At 43.2% G+C, this 20,999-nt stretch overlaps 1 protein-coding gene across 1 annotated transcript in view; it reads left to right on the top strand.

The window, feature by feature from the left end:
• The window catches only part of LOC144790753 (uncharacterized), a 752,701-nt gene that overhangs the window by 443,010 nt on the left and 288,692 nt on the right, over positions 1-20,999 (top strand). The window contains exon 7 of the mRNA XM_078665457.1: positions 5,660-5,782. Coding sequence (XP_078521583.1) covers positions 5,660-5,782 — 123 coding nt within the window. The remainder of the gene's footprint in view (positions 1-5,659; positions 5,783-20,999) is intronic.

The raw sequence follows: 20,999 nt of genomic DNA on the forward strand, positions 1-20,999 counted from the left end.
CAGAATATCCCACCCACAAACAATCCAGAGAAGGAAACCGTAATGGGAAATCAGGGTTGGAGTTTTGTCGATACATCTTGTTTAACTGGGTTTCTTGTTTAGCTGGGTAAATTAAAAAAGCTCCAGTTACTTTTAACAGGCCAAACCTTTTAATTTTGACAAACTCCATGACATCATAAAATGCATCAGGTCCTACCTTTGATGTCAACGTGAACAGGAATCAGTAAGAATGCCAATGGTTTTCCTTTTTAGGAAATATATACACTAGGACCCTTCTCCCCCCTCACACCCACCTTTAAATGGTAGTTAAACTTCCTAATCTAAAAAAATGAAATTTTAGCATGTAACATATTGGTTACACTAAAATATTTCAGTATGAGCTCAGTCTACTGAGCAATCTAACCAGTGTAAATTTGTATTTTTAATGAAGGGCTCCCCATGTCTTGCTTGGAATTTACAACCTTTATAGCTAGAACATGTCTAAAGTGTTTTAGAGTAAATTGCTTTGGAATTATTTAATGAAATGTTGCCAGTATTTCTCAACTCAATGACGCTCTTTGTAATACATTTTGAAGGATGAAAGGATGAATCAGTCCATCCACAATTTAAGCTTGCAGCTTATATAGATCTTTGCCACACCTTCATTGATTAGTGAGGTATTTCACAGTAAAGCTGGAATGTTTTTAAATTTCCATTTAAATGTTCACCCAAATGCATTTCAAGAGTTCCTTGACTGTCAATATTAAGGTGATTTCTGCATCCACGACCAACGTGATTTGTAAGAACACTGCGAACGTCCAACTGCAGGGATAGTGATATATGGTGCTGGCCAGGAAAGGCGTAATAGGAATATCTGACAAGAGCTCTTTTAATATTGGTATAGGAACTGTGGGGCAGATTTACAAGCCCCTTCCGCCACTTTTGCGTCACTTTTAACATGGGAAAAGTGACTCAAAAGTGGCGCAAGGGACTTGTAAATCTTCCCGTGCATGTTTAACATAACTAGTGATCTACATCAAACGTAATAGAGCAGGGGATTTTCCAGACTTTTGAGGGTACAGCAAATACTTATGGAGAAAAATGTATGCATACCAAATCAAAATAAGCCTTTGCTAAAAACATTAGGGCTCATGTTATAAAGGCGCTTTATATAGTGGCAACTCGCCCCAGGGGCATTGGAATACTTTTCATGAGCACAAGTTACAGCACACAAGGTCTGATTCAATTTAATAATTTTTTTTTAACATGGTGTAAGATTATTGGTTTATTGGTTGAGGGGGGTGAAACCCTTCACAAGCAGCAACAACAATTCTTCTCAGGGTGAAGTCACAAGAAAATCCTAAAGTAACCTGTGCTCAACCCTCGGGTAGCTTGGCAAAGAGCAGTCAGGCTTAACTCAGAAGCACAGTGTAAAGTATTTATGCAACACTTTAAACAGTAGCACAATGGAAACACAATGCAAAAGCAGCCCACAACTGAGTTAGAAAATGTAATAAATAAAACAAGACCAAAAGGAAAACAATCCAATTAACACCATAGGCAACACAAGTACATCCAGTCAGCCAATATCACTAAGGCCTGTGCTCGGTGCATATAAGGTCATAATAATGCTAATTCTAGAGGTCTCCTCAGTCATTTTGGCTGCGCCATGGTATTATAATTCAATAAGCGTACCCCCGTAATTGAAAAGACGATCAATCCGCCGAATAAGTAACAATATTTATAAGCAAGGTCCAATAACCTGTAAGAGCCACAAAACATTATTTTAGTGTTAGAAGTGCCCATATTATTGTGCTAAGGTTAAATCACACAAATTAGGTGTTAGAGGAAAAACTCACCTATAAAATGAAACGAGAGGCCAATCAATTGTTGCACAATATGTAATAGAATCGTAATTGGTATTACCGTAATGTATCCATGGAGTGCCTTGTAGAGAGTGTGAATAAATAAAGAAATAAAAGGGGTTTGTCAGATCAAACATCCCAAGCTGCCATTTTAGGCAAGAGTACCTGAATTAATCAAAAGATTCAAAAATACCTAATATCACTCACCTAATCTAGTCAGTGTCGAAGGTGGCTGTGAGTACGCAGCACATAGGGCGTTCAGCACAGTCGCCATCTAGGATACTGAATTTAAAGCCACAAATCAAAGACAGACTCACCAAGAAGCGTGAGACCATTTTGGGTATATCGGAGAGCCATCTTTCTCTATCTAAATGTCTATGTCCTTCTAGCTCACGTGCCTGCCCACTAAGAGTTAGGAAGAAATTCTCTTGTTAAATTCTTTTTGCTAAATTTGTTTCCCACATTAAATCAATGGTGGTTGCGATTATATGTGCCTTGACATTGCCATAGGAACTGTGTATATGTAAAAAAAATCCTATTGTCTTGTTATTTGTAGCCCAGATGAAGTTGATATTATCAACGAAACACGTGTTGGCTACGCTGACTACTTTGAAGACCTCAACTTGAATAAATGACCTATTGAGCCCAAGAATTGAAGAAGCACATGCACTGTGGAGTGCATTATTACCCAAAAATCAAATACTTATATTAACTGTGTGTGCCATTGGGAATGTGAAAAACTAAAGAGCTAAAGCAGGAAAATATAAACTTCCTAAAAATGGCATTTTCAAAACTGTAATATAAAATCCGACTTCACCATACGTTAGGGTTTTAAATTAGGATTTAAAAGACAGCAGACATGAACTGGTTACCCATTCCCATTTGGAAATCACACATAAAATACAATAAGATAACTCTAATGTTGTCCTAAGGACGATGTAGGCCTTGCACTAGTGAAAAATGAATGTAAGATTTTTTCACTACCAGGACATGTAAAACGTAAAAGCACATGTCCTACTTTTTAAGTAAACTGCACCCTGCTCTCTGGCGTGTTTAGGGCCTACCCATGGATGACTTTTGTTTATTAAAAAGGAAGGTTTTTCCTGGCAAAAGTTTTACTTTTCCAGGTCGAACAGGCAAACTGCATACACACAGACTGCAATGGCAGGCCTGAGATATGTTTAAAGGGCTACTTAAGTGGGTGGCACGATCTGGGTTGCAGGCCTACTAGCAGCATTTAGTTTACAGGCCCTGGGCACATGTAGTACCACTTTACTAAGGACTGATAAGTACATTAAATATGCCAATTGGTGCTAAGCCAATGTTACCATGTTTTAAGGAAAGACGACAAGCGCTTTAGCACTGGTTAGTAGTGGTAAAGTGTGTAAAATCCTAAGGCCAGCAAAAACGAGTTAGGAAAAAAATGGAGGATTAAAGCAAAAAGTTAGGGGGAAGACCACCCAGAGGCTGACACATCTAACATATGGGGAGTTAAGGTGATTTCACCAGAATCACAGAATGTTGAGCTAACACCAGGTTTGACCATGGTTGTTCAGTTCCAAAGTTGGAAGCTCTGACTGTAATGCCACATCGTCTAGTATGGTTGTGAGACAGATCTTTGAGGGTATGTAACCTTTACAACGAAACTTTTACAACGACCTACCATTACAACGCAACTTTTACAACGCAAACTATTACAACGCATTGCTCTGGGGGGGCGCTCTAGGATAGGGAATAGGTTAATTTACTATCCAATAACCTTCCCTACTATCCACGGGGACTGGAGTTGGAATAGTAAATTAAACTTTTCACTATCCAGCACCCCAAAGCGCTATGCGTTGTAATGGTATGCGTGGTAAAAACCGCGTTGTAAAGGTAGGCGTTGTAAAAGTATGCGTTGTAAAGTCATACATCCATCTTTGAGAGTAGGTGGTAGTGCATTTTAACAACTATTTCAACACAGGGACACAGGAATTTACTTACGATCAGCTTAGAGGTTGTGAAAGCTCTTTGAATGACTCAATATTAGGATAGCACTTTTTACCCCTATTTACCACTAAGTAAAGTGGCAATTAAAGTAACCTTGCCCTAGCCATTTTTGCTCCTCAATGTCCACTAATAATAAGAAATTAACGAAGTCATTATGTGTCTCAACTTTAGCTCTCTTGTGAGGATCCACTGATCAACTCAAGAAGCAACAAAGAAGGAATTGCTGTACATACAGAAAGTGGATGCTACTGGGTACCACATTGTCACACACAATTTCAAGGAGGAATTCTTAAGGCAGAATGCAGCAGAATACATTTTACAGGTTAAATATTTTCATAGGTTCATACGGTATTGGACTCCAAAGAAAGAAATACTTTTCAACTTATTAAACATTTTTAATTGATAAACAACAGCTGTAGCATTAGGACTTGCAGGTGTACACTGGGAAAATCCACTAAAGTCTTAGTTATCACAAGAGTAAGCCTGTCACTTTTGTGACTGACAAAAATAAGTAACTCCAAACAACTTACAGCCATTCACCTACTTGCTCATTGGTGAATCTACTCTTTGTGAATTTCCGTATTGCCATTAAATAATATGTTGGAATTGGTAACTGGAAAATGCTGTAAATTCAAACAGATATGTCTTCTATTCATTTGCCTCATCTCTTGCTTGTGAACAGTGCAAAAAGATTCTGGGCCTGAATGCGATTTTGGTGGTCTCACCACCGTTCCACCGTGGCAGCAGTCCCAAGAAGACCACTAGGTCGGTGGAATCCCACACGCTGTATTACGATATATGCGGCCTGAACTGCTGACAGCACTGATGAAGTGGTTCCTGCCTGCGGCGCGGCTGACTGCAATATTGGTGATGCGTACTCAGTCGCCGTCAGGCCCATGGCTTGCCATCAAGCCTGTTATGAAAACACAGTTGTACTTGCAGTCATCTTGCGACAGTTCCCCAATGGCGGTAGGCTGTCACGGTACGCTCTCAGCAAAGCACCAGAACAGTGGCCTTCGGGTGGAGACAAAAACAACACCGCTGATGTCCAAGTGTATACACCTGCAAATCACACTATAAAACACACTCCATTCCAGACCATGATCCTTTGCCTCTTCACTGCAGCACAGCAAGACAGCGACCAAACTTTTTGGGTGAGATTAGACAGCATTATTTTTTCCACATCCCATTTAGCACTCTCCAGTCATTCTTCTGACACATTTTTCTCACATTTATGAATGCATGAAAGGTATTGATATAGCGTGACCAGTCACTCAGAAATGAGTGCCCCGGCGCTACAAACAAGGAGAACAAAAAGAGGAATGTGTGAAATAAGATATAACCTAAACAGGTTCTTAGAGATTTGCAGAAGGCTGATTCCATTTCTGTGCTTCTGAGTTGAAAGGCGAAGCCGTACTAGATTTTAGCACGCACACTAAAAAAGAGGTCCCACCATGTCTCGTTGTTTTTGGCGTCTTGCATCAGTTTTCCGTGTGCTCTTGCACATAATAACTCAAAAATGTTATCTGGGGTTTGTCTTGCAGCTTAGGCCCAGCTAGAAATGGTGATCCAAGAAACCCATCGGTATATCTGTCTATCACAGTGGGCTGGGCTGTGATAGCCAAGCAGGCCAGTTTCTCACAAACATGCTGACACCTCTGTTCATAAAGAAGTATGTACATAGCAATTTCAGTAGAACAGGATGAATGATGAAAATTGAATTGACTGATCCACGTATTCAACAGTAGCTGTCAAGTAATGTTGTCTCTTTTGTAGGCGTCACATTTATGGCGTTGTAATTTCTGCTAACTGTCTATCGTTTTTAGATGTCAATGAATGCGATGTGGTGAATGGAGGCTGTCAGCAAACCTGCATCAATATAGAAGGATCATTCACCTGTGAATGTGACCTGGGATACAAACTTCATGCTGATGGACGCTCATGCATAAGTAAGGATGTTTCTAGAAGTAATGGGCCAATCTGGGACTGTAAGAAGATGCCAAACTGTGTGAAGGGAAAACAACTTGTGAAAAAAAGAAAAACCTCCAAAACATCAATATGAACCACACTAGGGAAACAGCATTTACAATGCTGTTTCTACAATGCAGTGCTATTACATCACAGTTGTTACAACAACCGCATTGCTAGTACGCAATACCTTTACATCGCAAGTCATTACAACGACATGCTGAGTCCAGCAGGCCACCATCCCTGGGAGGGCTGTCATTCCCAATGGACTCGCAAATTGCGAGAGACTCATTAATAATAATGAGCCTCGCAATTTGCGACCCCATTGGGAATCACAAACAGTGTGAAATACACTGTTGTACATCGCGAATTGCGCCTCGCAAATTGCAACTCTCAAAAGAGTCGCAATTTCCGTTCCGCAATTTTCTTGGTGATACATCTGGCCTTTAATCTAATCTTATCATCAAACTTAAAAAGGGGTATCATACACACCTGAATATTGCCAGGGTGTAGAGATAGTCTCTAAAGTGACCCTTACAACGGTGCAGAGCCGTCTAAAGCTATGACACACAGATAAGCCCTTCAGACTGCCCTCAAGGTCGGAATAATGTTTAATTGTGTTTTTTCATCATTGTAGCTGTACAGTATATCATCCATGTAATGTATGAATGATTAGTGTGCTGAGCTGCAACATTGTAGTATTACAAGGGAGAGCTATGTTGTATTAACATTTCTCTCCAGACTACACCAGGCTACCAAACTCACTTTGGATGTCAAGCAGAGCCAGTCAACAAAAAGTGGGTGTAATCTACTTTCACGGCAGGTGGGATTTTGAACAGTGAGATTTTTTTAAATCCTTGGGCCTGATTCACAAAAGTAATCTGAGACAAAATCCTAAGTTTACGACATTCGGTATTCACAAAGGGCATTTAGGAGTAGTAAAGTTAGGATTTTGTCTCAGTTAAACTTTGTTGTCTTAAGTTAAATTTAAGACCGTAACATAAGCTTAACTGAGAAAAAATCCTAACTTTATGACTTTCGGTATTCACAAAGGGACTTTAGGAGTAGTAAAGTTAGGATTTTATATCAGTTAAACTTAAATTAAATTTAAGACCGAAACTTCTTCCTTTGCAGTTTCCCTTTCAGAGTTGAAATTCCATAAAATATATCCAAATATATCTTGAATTGACAGCTAGCGTGGTACATGTTAACCACATTGGGAAGCAGAATAAAAATAACAAATGTAGGGTCAAATTCAAAAGGATTTTACGAGAATGCACTGCAAATGAGAGCAAGCTGCACACAAAATTCTGGTTTAGTTTAAGGAAACAGAGGCCTCAAACGGTTTAAAATTTAGAAATTACAGCAAAGGTCCTAGATACTTGGCTAAGTAATCAGTTTAAGCATATGCATGAATACAGAAAGAAATGTTCATGGCACAGTAAATCTATTTTATTACTTCTATCTATCTATCTATCTATCTATCTATCTATCTATCTATCTATCTATCTATCTATCTATCTATCTATCTATCTATCTAGGTATCTATCGATCTATATCTTAAGCATTAAAATTGATTCAGTTATAGAAATCTATTCCATCCGTGAATTAATTTGAAAAAGTAATTGAATACTATTGGATCAGGGACATTTTTTGCCATTATACATTTAGGGTTCCCACACCAAAAACGGGGCTCTTAAAGAGGGACACATCCAGAGAGGTAGCCAAGGACACAATTGTTCATTTTCTGTTTTTAATGTTTTCCCTACTGAAGGCCTTCATCTCCCTTGAACGAAACACTTTTGGAAGGGCATGTGCAAACTATCTATTCAGTATTTGTGGCTGGGCACAAGCCTATGGTCCTATTTCTCTATGAAAAGCATAGACAATTTGTGTGAGACTGAGTTGTAAAATGCTTTTAGTGCTTTTAGTGAGCAGATACATTTACACAATTTACACAATCTCTAAACATTTCCACTAGCTGACTGGCAAAGCAGATTCTGCCCAGTCCAAGTGTGTAAGGCAATGCAGACCTGCTCACCTAAAGCCTAGAATGCCATGCAGTGCCTTGTAGAAGACTCACGTGTACCTCTTCCTGGGATTTCTGGCATTCCCTTCACCCACTGTCAACACCTGACACCTAAGACTTCACCAGCTTCCTTAACATGGGCAGTGTGGGAGCTCTCTCAACATCTGTCAAACCACAGACAACCCAGGCCATTTCTTTAAATCTATCCAATGCTTCAACATCACTGCCCTGTGCCCCTCCTTCATTGTATTGGAACACACAAATATCTTACCTGAGCATTCGCCTCCCTCCCTTGGATGGTACTGTTCTGATTGTGGTTGTGCTCACCCGGGCGTGTTTCTCATGGACAGCAATTTGCTCCATGCATCTTCAATAAATACTTCACCATAGAGATACAGTCCTCCTACGGTATTCATTTTTTTTAACTGTTTATTAGCGACTGCAGAAAATCAAATCAACCCAGTACAATGATATGCAATAATGATATGCTACAGTCTTTTCTTTTTCTCCCCACAACCCCCACAAACCCATGTCATTGAAGGTACATCAGCATACAACAAACTGCAATATCTAACACACTCAATCAGTGCATTCCCCTTCAACAACACCTCAACTTACCCCAACAGTGATACGTCCTCCCCTCCCTCCCTGTGTGGTGTGGGTGTGCGTAATCGTGAGGATATCTCAAGTGTTAAGCGGTCTCTAGCGAAGAGTGTGCATCTTAGTAACAGCCGTAATCTCCTTCGGTACTCATGCCAATAAAACCAAACCCCTAAAGTCCAATATAACTCCACTGCTACTGGACGCCACACAGCACATGTTGTTATGTTTCCTACCTCCAAAAGGAGCAGCAGGTCCAAATGTAGCTACAACCCTGCCATTTGTGGGAGCCACAAACCCCATTTTTCACATTGCCTTCCACCTTCTAGAGCCACAACCCTCAGGCAGCTCTAATAGCTATCAATACCAAAAGTGACATACATGACACTTGCTTTTCCCAGCATGAGAAACCAAACTGCTAATGCGCCCAACTATATCAAGCAGATGGAAAATGGAGCCTCATGAACCCCTTTTCCCCCGGTACCAGGTACATCAGGCACCTTCCAATTTTGCTCCAAAAATGCTTCATAATACACCATGAACCATGTGGCCTACTCAACAGTCATGAGTAGCCAAGGGCATACCCCACTATTAAACCACAAACAAATTCATCACTAGTAGCCTTATGATTTTCCGCAACATGTCCTCACTACAACACATCATCAAGAACCTCATATGCTATCAATACTTTCTGAAGTTTTCATAACTGGAATACAGCATCAACACATACATTGCTTGGTCTGATGGACCAACCTACATACCTATGGCTCACAGGGTTCCTTCACACCACAGGCCCTCACCATCTATGGTCATACAACCATGGTTGTAAGAGCTAATGTATGAACATGCCCACTGGAAAGTCTTTCTGCACATAGTTAAAAAGAAGGAGTTGGCCATCTGCGTCCCTTTCCAGCTGAATTCCAACTAGCTTTCTCACTCTCAGCATGATTGTGTTGTTCTTTACCACCCTCTATCATGAATGTCCGTTGACAAATATTTAATATGAATTTGAGGCAGTGACTTAGAACCTCAGTGCTGTCACCATGCCTCTGTGCTTTCTAATATCCAATTTGAAGGTCTAACTACATCAAATGAGGGTTCTGAAAGAAATTCAAATTATTTATTAATCATTTATTTTTGTCACTCTTTAAATTTGATAATTTTAAAATGCTTCCAGTTTTTCAAGATAAACAATGCACATTACTCCAACTGTGAAATTAATCAACAGTGAACTGTATGCAATTTTTTCTGACCCATAGGCCTGAGATACCTATAGAGACTTAAGCCATGCAACAGCTCGGCAGAAACCCTCCTAACTACTGCCATTTTGATTAAACAATTTGTGCACTTTTAGAGTTTACTGGATTTGTTTTAGAATTTTATGAATGGTTTTTAAATGCTGAATTGCTTTCAAAAGTCTTATTTTACTGTAGTTTTATGCACTTTAATTGATGCGAAATAAAGTTTTCTTGACTGACTGACTGACTGATTAAACAACAAGGTTTCAAATTACTAAAAGCTGTGGGCAGATCGACTTGAGTGCATGGTCCTATGCTTTGGAATCTTCTGAACCCCAAATTGAGGACTGATTCCAACCATCTGAAATTCAAACACTCTTGAAAAGTGAACTGAGTGTTAACATGTAGTGGGTGAAGAAGACTGGACAGGTGATCCATCCTGCCAGCCAGTCGGACCTCGGCTACTTCTAAGATGTTTGTTTCTCAATACCTTCATAGAGCACCCTGAGTGAACTGCGAGGTAATGCTACTGAGATGTCATTGAACTATGGATAAACAATGGATTGGTCTAAGATGTATACTCTACTTAAAAATAGGTGTTGCAATTTGTAAGAACTGACCAATCAACTTTGATTTCATCCTAGCACAAAAGGACTATCATCCGATAGAGTACTATAAGAAAGGCACAGTCAAGACAAACATTCCTTTATTACAGAACCTGGAGCAGATCCTTGAATATCAAATAATATGTTGCCATTTCCTTGCACAAATTATAATGTAAGTGCCATTAGTCCAGGCTCTTTGACATTTAAATGTCCTTTGTTACACTATCTGAGTGAAAAGAATATGAACCAAGAAATTATTTGCCAAAGGCATTTTCTGGAACACTTAGCCGTTATCATACCTTTTCTTTTACATTGTTTTGCCTTTAAAATATAGGAATTATAGGCATTTTTGATCCATTCTTAATGGACCAATGTTACATACTTTGGACATGCTGCGCCTTTATGACCTCAATGATGACAAAGTGACACGTTTACTAATTGAAAATAAGTGTGGTTCAAAATAATTGTGGTCGCAAATTCAAAGATTCATTATTTAAATCAGAGTTATCTATGTGTAGAGTAATTTGGATCTAACAAGACCCATTTGACTACCTTATAAGCATTTTAACACAATTCTGTATTTATCTTGCCACATTTGCTGCGCTTCAAAGATAGAGGTCAAATCTCTGGATATTTCTTCTGACAAATTACTGTTTAAAAAATCCTCTCACTTTGAAGTCAGAGAAAGAAAAGTAAAGTGAATTATGTGACAGTCTTGCTGGGGTACAGGAAAATGCTGTAGGATGTTATTTATTCGGAACACACAACTAAGGGCTCAATTACGATGTCGCTCGGAAAGGCTCTGAATGGCATTCAGGTCAGGTCAGGTTTAAAGTCTTTATTTCGATATCAAAATCATAAAAGACAATATTTAAACACATTTCATTATAATTACATTGTTCCTTTAAAAACAGCAACACCATTATCTTAAAAAGTTATTAAACATACAGAAATACAAGACAAACCTGACCATAGCATATTAAGATTTGTAAGACAGACATAAGATACAGGAAACATACCTCATACTATATACAATTTTTCAGAATTTAGTTAGGGGTGGTATGGGTAAGCCTTTATGAGAGAATTAAGAGGCCCTAATAAATTGTCTGCTTCTTGCCCTAATGGCCCAGGCCCACCCTAGGAATTTGGCTATACTCACCACAATCATCTCTGAGGTATTGGTTTTTAAAACCTGAATAGCCTCCGAGGACCTTCTGAAAGGGAGGTGCTGGAACAAGGGTTTTAGCCATTTTGTACGGGGCTCAGAGTAGACCGGGCAGGCGAACAGGAAATGACCCTCAGTTTCTTTATAGCTTGTGCAACAACAACAGAATTCAGTTACTCCATTAGCCCATTTTTTTGTAAAGGAATTCAAAGGCAATGATCCTACCCGAAACTGATGGTAAAGTTTCTTGTCCAGCGGTTTGGTAATGATGTCCCAGTAGGTCTCACGGGAGGGATCCAACTTAGTAGTCAGGAACCTTCCCGTGAGACCAACAGAGCTGAAGGCCGTTATTAACAATAAACGGACCGAGGCCCAGTACAATGCCTTGAAATCCTGTTTGGATGGAAAAGCGTTGGTGCTTGGGGAAGTCCACAGATGTTCTAGTCCCATTTCAATCAGGATGGTTTTTACGCTTTTTAACCAGGGGATTCTCCCAGATCCCCCAATTGACCTAACTTCGGCCAATTCCCTAGCAAAAAGGGTAAGGTCAGGGGATGTCCATAAGCGCCTCCAGAAGGCCACCAGTCTAAATCTAGCCATCTCATTGATAGGGTTGCAACCCATGTCCAAACATAGGGGTATAGAAGGTGATGATTGGGGTAACCCAATCAAGCCCCTTAGGAACTTACACTGGGTTCTGAATAGGCTGGAGAGATCAGTATAACCCCAGAGATCAGCACCATATAAAATTGCGGTGTTGATCTTGGTGTCATAGATTTTTAGCGCTGGGGAAACCCGTTTAGTAATTGATCTCCTTTGCTCACTCAGAAGGCAACCAGTGAGTCGGGCAAGTTTGAGCTGTTGGGCGCCAACCTGATCTTTCCAACCCAGGCGACGGTCCAAGGTGACCCCCAAGTACGTCATGGTTTCAACTTGTTCCAAGTTGACTCCACTCAAACTTACGGAGCTCCGGACAAGATGCCTCCTGTTAAGAACCATAAGCTTGGTTTTACCAGCGTTTACCTTAAGGTCATTGATGGCACAGAACTCCTCAAAGCGGTCCAGCGCCCGCTGCAGACCGCTGCGTGTTTTTGAGAGGAGCAGAGTGTCGTCGGCAAAGATAAGCATTGGAAACCTCGACCCTGCCAACAAAGGGGCGTCAGTGGGAGTGTCTGCAAAAAATTTGACCACTTGATCGATGAATAGTAGGAAGAGTGTTGGGGCCAGGACACAGCCCTGACGAACGCCACGGGTCACGGGGAAAGATTTTGATACTTGTCCCTGGCCTCCCCACCTCACCCTAGCGTAATTATCCTCGTGCATTTTAACTATCAGATCAAGAAGTTCCCTTGGTAGACCCAAGTCCCTCAGGACGCACCACAGTTTAACCCTCGGCACGAGATCGAAAGCGGACTTCAGATCAATAAATGCGGCAAAGATGGTACCACCGCCGAGCAGAACCACCTTCCAGTAGATCAGACAGAATCTGAACACCTGATCGATGGTGCTCGTTCCAGATCTGAAGCCTGCTTGCATGGGAGATAGAATATCCTCTAGTTCAATCCAGCCTTGAACTCTGCTCAAAACCATGCGTGCAATAATTTTTTGGAGGGAGTCGATAAGGCTAATCGGGCGATAGTTGCCAGGATTAGACCTATCGCCTTTTTTGTGGATAGGGAGTATCTCCGCGCCCTTCCACGACCTAGGAATCCTTGCCCCATTAGCTATTGCATTAGCGATCTTTGTTATATAGGGCACCCAAAGAGCGGGGTTGGCTTTAAACAGGTCAACAGGGATTAAGTCCATACCTGGTGCTTTTCCCCGCTGAGACAGGCCAAATGCTAGCTCTACCTCGGTTTCTGTGAATATGAGTTGCTCCCCTCGAATGGGTGGCAGAGGTACCTCATCCAATTTAAAGGGAGGTTCAGATGTTTCAGCACAGAATTGGGCCGAATAATGGGTCACCCAAACTTCAGGGGATACGTGGTTTGTAGGGGTGCGTGAGTCAGGATCCCTTCCCCATTTCACTAGATTCCAGAACTTAAGCTGGTTATTTGAGGTGGAGGCGTCCAGAAGATCGGACCAATACATATCCTCCCACTCCCGTTTGGCTTCCCACTGAGCTTTCCTATATTGCTCCCTAGCTGCCTTAACCGCACACATATTCCGGGACTTAACCTCTTTAACAAGATGTCTGTGGGCCTCCCTGCACTTTTTGTTATACCATTTCTGGCGGAATGCATTCTGTTTAACAATACCCTTCTGACCTGGTAGAGAGAGAAGAAATTTGAGCTCATTAAAACAGCGCTCATGAAGGTCAATAACAGTATTTACAGATCCGCCCCCCTGCAATTCCTCGCGCATAATTTCGCTAGACGTGTTAGAAACCACAATCTCAACGCTCTCCTGGAAGGTCTCATCCCCCGCTAGCCTAGACCATTTTAACCTTCTACGATCATTGGTCAGAAGAACCCCTGACCCCTGTCCAGCAAGAGTGTTGGCCGCTGTTGCTGATGTGGTGGTTGAGGAGGTGACGCACTTAGTCGGCCTCTCCTTCAAAGCTGCCAGTTTGCCTTCAGAGTGGAAACAAGCTAAGCTCCTACCTCTGCTGAAAAAGGCCGGCGCTGATCCGGCGGTACTGACCAATTATCGGCCTATATCGCTGCTTCCTGCCTTGGCTAAAATCGGTGAGAGGCTGGCCTTCCAGCAGCTTAATGAGTTTGTGGAAGGATCTGGAGCTCTTCACGAGGCTCAATCCGGGTTCCGCACTGCCCACAGTACGGAGTCGGCCCTGGTGGAAGTCTCTGAGGCGGTCAGGGAATGTTTGGAAGGGGGCGGCAGAGCGGCTCTAATTTTATTGGACCTCTCTGCCGCGTTTGACACGGTTCCCCACCAACGTCTCCTGTCCAGGCTCGCCGACATTGGTATTTGTGATCTTGCTTTGGACTGGCTGAGCTCATTTCTGTTGGCTAGATCTCAACAGGTTTGGCTCCTTCCGTTTTCATCTTCGGCTAGACCACTCCGGACAGGGGTCCCGCAGGGCTCGACATTGAGCCCACTGCTCTTTAATATATATCTGACCCCCCTGATTGAACTAGCCGAACATTGGGGAGCCAAAATTATAGCATACGCGGACGACACGCAGTTGTTGTTCACTTGGCCAGGCGAGGCACTGGATACAAAGCAGATCCAGAACTGTCTGTCCTCAGTCTTCAATTGGCTAGCGTCATCACAATTGAAGTGTAATGAGGACAAGACTGAAATCCTGCTTTATGGCCAGTTTCCTCCTGACTTCAGGTCACTATTGTGGCCAGATGGCTTCCCCATTCCAGGTGCCTCAAACACCTTGGCCAAGAACCTCGGGGTCTGGTTTGGGGAGGACCTCCGTTTTGAGGGGCACATTAAGAGGCTCACTGGAGGCTGCTTTGGGACCCTGAAGTCTCTCAGAAAGTTTTTTCCGCTTCTGCCGGCCTCTGCCCGCGAGTCAGTCGCGAGAGCTTTAATTCTCTCGCGCCTGGACTACGCTAACGCTCTGTTTAGTGGCTCTCCTGCTTACTTGATAGGGCGGCTCCAGGTTATTCAGAACGCTACCGCTAGATTATTGGGGAACATCTCCAAGCGGATCAGCGTTAGGAGTTACCTGGAGAGCTTGCACTGGCTGCCGGTGCAGCATTGAATTACTTTCAAAATCTTGACTTTGGCCCACAAAGCCATCAATGGGCGCGGTCCCGCCTATCTGATGAAACGATTCTTGCGGTACTCTCCCAATCGAGATCTGCGTTCAGCATCTCAACACCTCATGCAGGTACCGCGTTTTCGGCGCATCCGGCTGGGAGGACACTCTGTGACAGTGAGAGCTGCGCGAGCATGGAATGCGCTCCCAGTCTCTTTGCGCAGTACTGTGGACTTCACGGCTTTTAAGAAAGCATTAAAAACCCATTTGTTTAGATTAGCTGTTTAAATTGTTATGTTACTTCAGGGCTCTGCTGTTACACTTCCCTTTTTCCTTTCTTTCGCGCCAGGATACTCCGGCAGTAATTGTGCGCGCTATAAAACAGTAAAAAAAAAAAAAAGAACGTCCCCTGTCCGGGTGATATCGGATTCTTTTAGTCTCTTCATACCTGGCAACCTTAATTTAAGTGCGAGGGGATTATGGTCGCTTTCTGGGCGAGGTACAACTTCCATATCTACCAGCTGCGGCCAGTATTCCAACTTCAACAATAAATAATCAATCCTGCTTTTCCTCATACCGTTATCAAAGGTGTAGTTAGCACCCAAATCCGATCTTGACCGACCATTTATTGCCCTGAGCCCCCGGGTAAGACACAGAGCCATCAAGTTCAACGCGGCTTCAGTAGCTTTAACAGTTTTATTTAACAGTAAATCTGGGATATTCCAGGCTCCATCTTCTGCAGAGCCCCAGCTGTCTCCGGCTACATATAGCGGCTCAAAGGTGCAGTTAAAATCGCCTGCCAGGAGGATAAAGTCTTCTCTGGCCTGTCCTGCGAGAAGGTGGTCCAATACATCCAACACAGCAGGGCACCGGCCCCCTGGGAGCCCTTGTGCATACACATTAATAATAATCATGTCCCGATGGCCCTCTTTGCTCAGTTTAATTGCCAGGAGGTCCGGGTTGTCTACAAGTATCTCAGATGGGTGATATCCTGATGACTGTTTCACCCAAGTCAGCAGACCCCCGGAGGCACGCCCTTTGGCACCCTTTATAGCTGGTTTGAAAAAGTTTACAAAACCTACTCTATGGACTGGGTCGGGTGCCCACGTTTCCTGTAGCAGGATGATATCAAAACTGTCCACAAACTCCAACCAATCTTCTGATTTCATGCTTCCCCTGACCCCTGCAACATTCCAGGACAGTATGTTAAATGTATCCAATGAGGGAACTACCGGAGGCATCATTCGTACTGGCGCAGCAGGGGACAGTACTATACCTCCCCTTGGCCCAACTGTGTTACGGGAAGCCACCTTTGGCGGACTCACTAGAGCTCTGAGAGGTATTACCTCTGATGAACCTGCCTCTACAGCTCTGGTCTCAATAAAGCCAATTACAGATTTTGAAACAGGTTGTGGGCCTTCCAAGGGTGTATCAATAACAACACGTGTTTCAAGTGGATTAGAGATGGAAAGCCTGATTGCAGGTCTTGGAACAGGACCTTCTACTTCAATGGAAACAACATTTTCTGCACAAACTTCTAGAGGGGTAGGGACAGGAAGCACAGGGATGGGGATGAATTCAGGATTGTGAGCTAGTACATCAGCCCTCCGAAGTCAATCGACCTCGTCGAGACAACCAAACCTATTCAAAGTGGGGACCCCTTCCCACCAGCCATTTTGACCCTGCCAACCTTCCCTTCGTCCACCCCACGTAGTATTATGGACTGTAGACCAATTCCCTCCTAGGTTTGTGTGTGGTCGTGGGGGGTAAAAGAAGGTAAGTGGCTTAACAGTAATACCAGAGTTATCACCACATACATCCCATGAACATAGATGGTGAGCTGTCTTTGGATCTGCAAAGGAAATAACAATGCAATCACCCGGGATAGACTTGGATGAAGGGCCTACCCAAGGAACCCTGCGAACCATAAGGATGTTACTTCTAAGATTGTTCGGTAGTTGTCTATTTACATTGAGCCAATGAATGGCCTTGTTCTTTAGTGAACAATGATCCTCTTGAGACCATCGCTCCAGAACAGGCACACCTGCCAGCACTACAACATAAGACCTGGCTTCTGGTGGTAAGTCTATGTAGCCTCCACGAAAATTATGTCTATTTCCATTTCTAAATCCCTTGGAGTAAGTGCGTGGATTCACACTCTTATTTGTTTGTTGGACACTAGCCTGAAAGCCCATTTTTTGTAGGTGCTTTATTTTGTAAAGGGCAGGGGATTGGGGCAATAGGATGGGGGTTAATGGCTAAAGGGTTACAATCCTTAGTGCGAGGTTTTGGTATGGGTTTGGGATTAGGCAGGGGTGGGACCGATATAAGTGCAGCTGGGGCCTGTGGGATGCTCTCGACACCCAGTAGGGTATTTGCCTCCATCTGCTTTAGGCCAAGACTAGCTAGAGTGACAATTGTCTTGTCCATTTCTAATAGATTATTTTCAATTCGTGAGAGTCGGAGTTCCAGGGGGGATAGAAGCCTCTTCAATGTGTCCCATACAATTTTGAGAAAATCTTCATCACCCCCCTGTAACTTGCCAGACTCACCTAGCAGTACCTCAGGGACTCCCTCAACAAGATTCGGGAGTGATTCCCCCGTTTTTGTATCTAGGTCTATACTATCTAGACTGATACCAGTGTCCACACCAGTAGGGCAAGTATAGGCCAGCGGGACACTAGTGCCTGCTCTATTTAAAGCCAGGAGACGATGATGATTAAAAAAATGTGCCCTCGCAATTTTGGCCTTTTTCCGAGCATCAGCTGATCTGGCAAGACGTTTTCTTATATGTGCAGCATCCCTTTTATTAACACTAGCTGGCTGCTTTAACATGTCAAATTGTTTGGAGATACATAAATTTGAACTCTGGGTTTTTAACATTAAAGTCTGGGTGGGCTTAGGAGATATCGACAAAGGAATAGATTGTAACTCCGGTGGAGGGATTGGTGAGGGGTGATGGATGTCCGCCTGTACTATCAGGGGCCGGGGGCCTGACAGGCGTTCAAGAGTTTTAGCCGAGGCAATATTGCCTAAAGATGATTTTTTAGAAAATGCTAAATCCTGAGATAGTCTTCGCGCGCCTCTAGCTCCAATGACACTCTATGTTGCATTTTAGTGATTTCATTGTCAATGGCTATGTTGGTCTTGACAATGAAATCATCGAGTGTCCCATTAGATTTAAGCCCTCCCTTAGCAGTTTTGCTACGAGTACCCCGTGAGCACATGTTAAATATAAAACAAATAAGAAATAGTTAAAACCTGTGCATGTGATCACAATTTAGTCAAGACGGGTGGCCCAGTCCAGTCCTTTCCGTCCTCGAACGGCCTCAAACGGCCCACTCTTTGCCCGGTCTTCGCCCCGAGCTGCGTCCCGCGCTGCGGGAGAATGGGTCTTAGATGTAGTGGGCGTTATGGGCGGTGGGCGGGCCAACAGTGAGAGCGGACCGGAAGCTCTCACTCGGTCACGCAGGGACTCCTGGGTAATGGAGTCCCTGCAACGCTCGCAGCCCCGCTGTAGCCCTCAGCCCGATTCCAGCGCTCCTCGGCTCCCTGCAAGGTCCAGTGTCCAGCCCCACTCACAGTCCGGCGATGCGGCACCCGCGGAGCGGGTGCGGCGAGGTCCGTGGGCAGGTCAAGGAATATGCACAGAGAGATGCGATGTGCCTCCAGGTAAAAGCTCCCGCCAGGTGCGTTCAAATGTCGTCCCACAGTAACAACAGGGGCAGGGGTTTTTAAAAGGCCTCCTAGTGGGCGGTGGGCGGGCCAACAAGGAGAGCGGACCGGAAGCTCTCACTCGGTCACGCAGGGACTCCTGGGTAATGGAGTCCCTGCAACGCTCGCAGCCCCGCTGCAGCCCTCAGCCCGATTCCAGCGCTCCTCGGCTCCCTGCTAGGTCCAGTGTCCAGCCCCACTCACAGTCCGGCGATGCGGCACCCGCGGAGCGGGTGCGGCGAGGTCCGTGGGCAGGTCAAGGAATATGCACAGAGAGATGCGATGTGCCTCCAGGTAAAAGCTCCCGCCAGGTGCGTTCAAATGGCATTCGATTTGTTTTAATCCGATTCGGAAGCCAGTCCGGAACATGAAATACTAGAAAATCTGAAACGAGACACCAAAGAGTATTTTTAAATAAATGCGGGTTCCACCTCTTTGAGTGTTATATGGGATGCATATAAATCTTTTATCAGAGGGAGAATAACCAGCTATGCCATCCGTAGGAAGAGAGAAAATGATAACTGAATCTTATTGTTTGAATCTAGCTCGGCTACCTCGTACAGATTTTTTTGCCAGGTAGCTATTCTCTTCTCTATCTCCCCCATTTTGTTGTCATTTTCTTTTTTCCTACGGATGGCATAGCAGTTATTCTCCCTCTGATAAAAGCTTTATATGCGTTCCATATAACACCCAAAGAGGCGGAACCCGCATTTATTTAAAATACTCTTTGGTATCTTGTTTCAGATTTTCTAGTATTTCATGTTCTGCTAAGAGGGACCTATTCATTGTCCATTGAGATCTAGGCAACTAATGGTCTAGGACTAGCACCAGGCTTAGCGCTAAATGGTCTGATGAATGGACTGGCTGATGAAAAACCGCCTTGACCTTATTGTCCAGTCTCGCGTCAATCAGAAAGTAATCTATGCGAGAAGCATGGCCATATTTCTTGTTCTGATGTGTGAACCCTTTATTTCTACCAGGTTCTCATCTTCGGGGTGGTAACTGTTGGCCTAGGAGTTGATTTGTCTAGCTTAAGATCGAGTAAAGTGTTAAAATCCTTTGCGTGTATAATGGGGTTATCATCATTCAAAATCTGTTGGAACAATTCCTGTAATGGTGATGGGTCGCCTATGTTTGGACCGTAGTATCAAAGTAAGTTTTGTGTTATACAATTTTATTGTAATAATGACCCATCGCCCTTTAGGGTCTGAAATACTTGTTATTATTTTAGCATGGGCCGAGTTCTTAATCAGGATCGCTACCCCTTCTACGCTCTGGTTAGTGCATGTGAACTGTTGGACCCACTTATGTCCCTTGAGTATTGACTCCCATTCTGCTTGTCGCAAATACTTCTCTTGTAGCATTATTATTTCACATTTTGATTATTTAAGGAATTTAACAATTCTCCTCCTATCTGCTACTCTCAACCCATTTGTATTCCAGCTTAATATCCTCACAATGTGTTTTTGTCTAGATTAGCAATCTTCCAGTAGTGTCTCACTTCCCATACTTCCTATTCTGTGTGTGATTTTTTCGCGTATGAGGACAACAGATATATTTTTTTGGTTTTCTCCCAATGCTCCCAAGCCAGTGTGATATTTACATGTTGTGCGTGAAACTCCCCTAATCCAGTTGCGTTCCCACCCACCCTCCCACCCTGGGAAACCCTCCCTTTTACAAAGTTGGGATTAGGTCTGCCCAGTCGCCCTCGTCTTTCCTGGCTTAATATGTCTTAGGAATGTTTATGGACTTAGCCTATTTATGTTTTTATTTGCTTAGTGAAACTTTCCACCTCCTTAGAGTCTTTGGCTCCTAAGGATTTAAGTCCCTGTATGTACCTGTTCAACTCCAATTGACGTGTTTGGGTTTCTTTTGCAAGGTCGGAATGGATATGAGAAGACCATCCATCTTTATTGTAGGATCCAGCTTTCAATGCTTCAGAGGGAATCTTTTCTTTGGTGGAATAAGTGTTGAAATTGACGAGATTTTCCTGGGCTTATCTCTGTTAGGATTGCGTCTGTATGGATCTCTGTGAATCCGTTGAATGTCTTAAGATGGATCTAGGTACCTGACTTCTGGTATTATTTCTTTAAATTAGGTCTATGAAAAGCCCTTTCAAATTCTCACCTTCCAGCCCCTCTGGCACAATGAGGGGTATAAGTTATTTCTTCTAG

This window comes from Lissotriton helveticus, chromosome 11 (assembly GCF_964261635.1).
Source record: "Lissotriton helveticus chromosome 11, aLisHel1.1, whole genome shotgun sequence".
NCBI classification, from domain to species: Eukaryota; Metazoa; Chordata; class Amphibia; order Caudata; family Salamandridae; genus Lissotriton; species Lissotriton helveticus.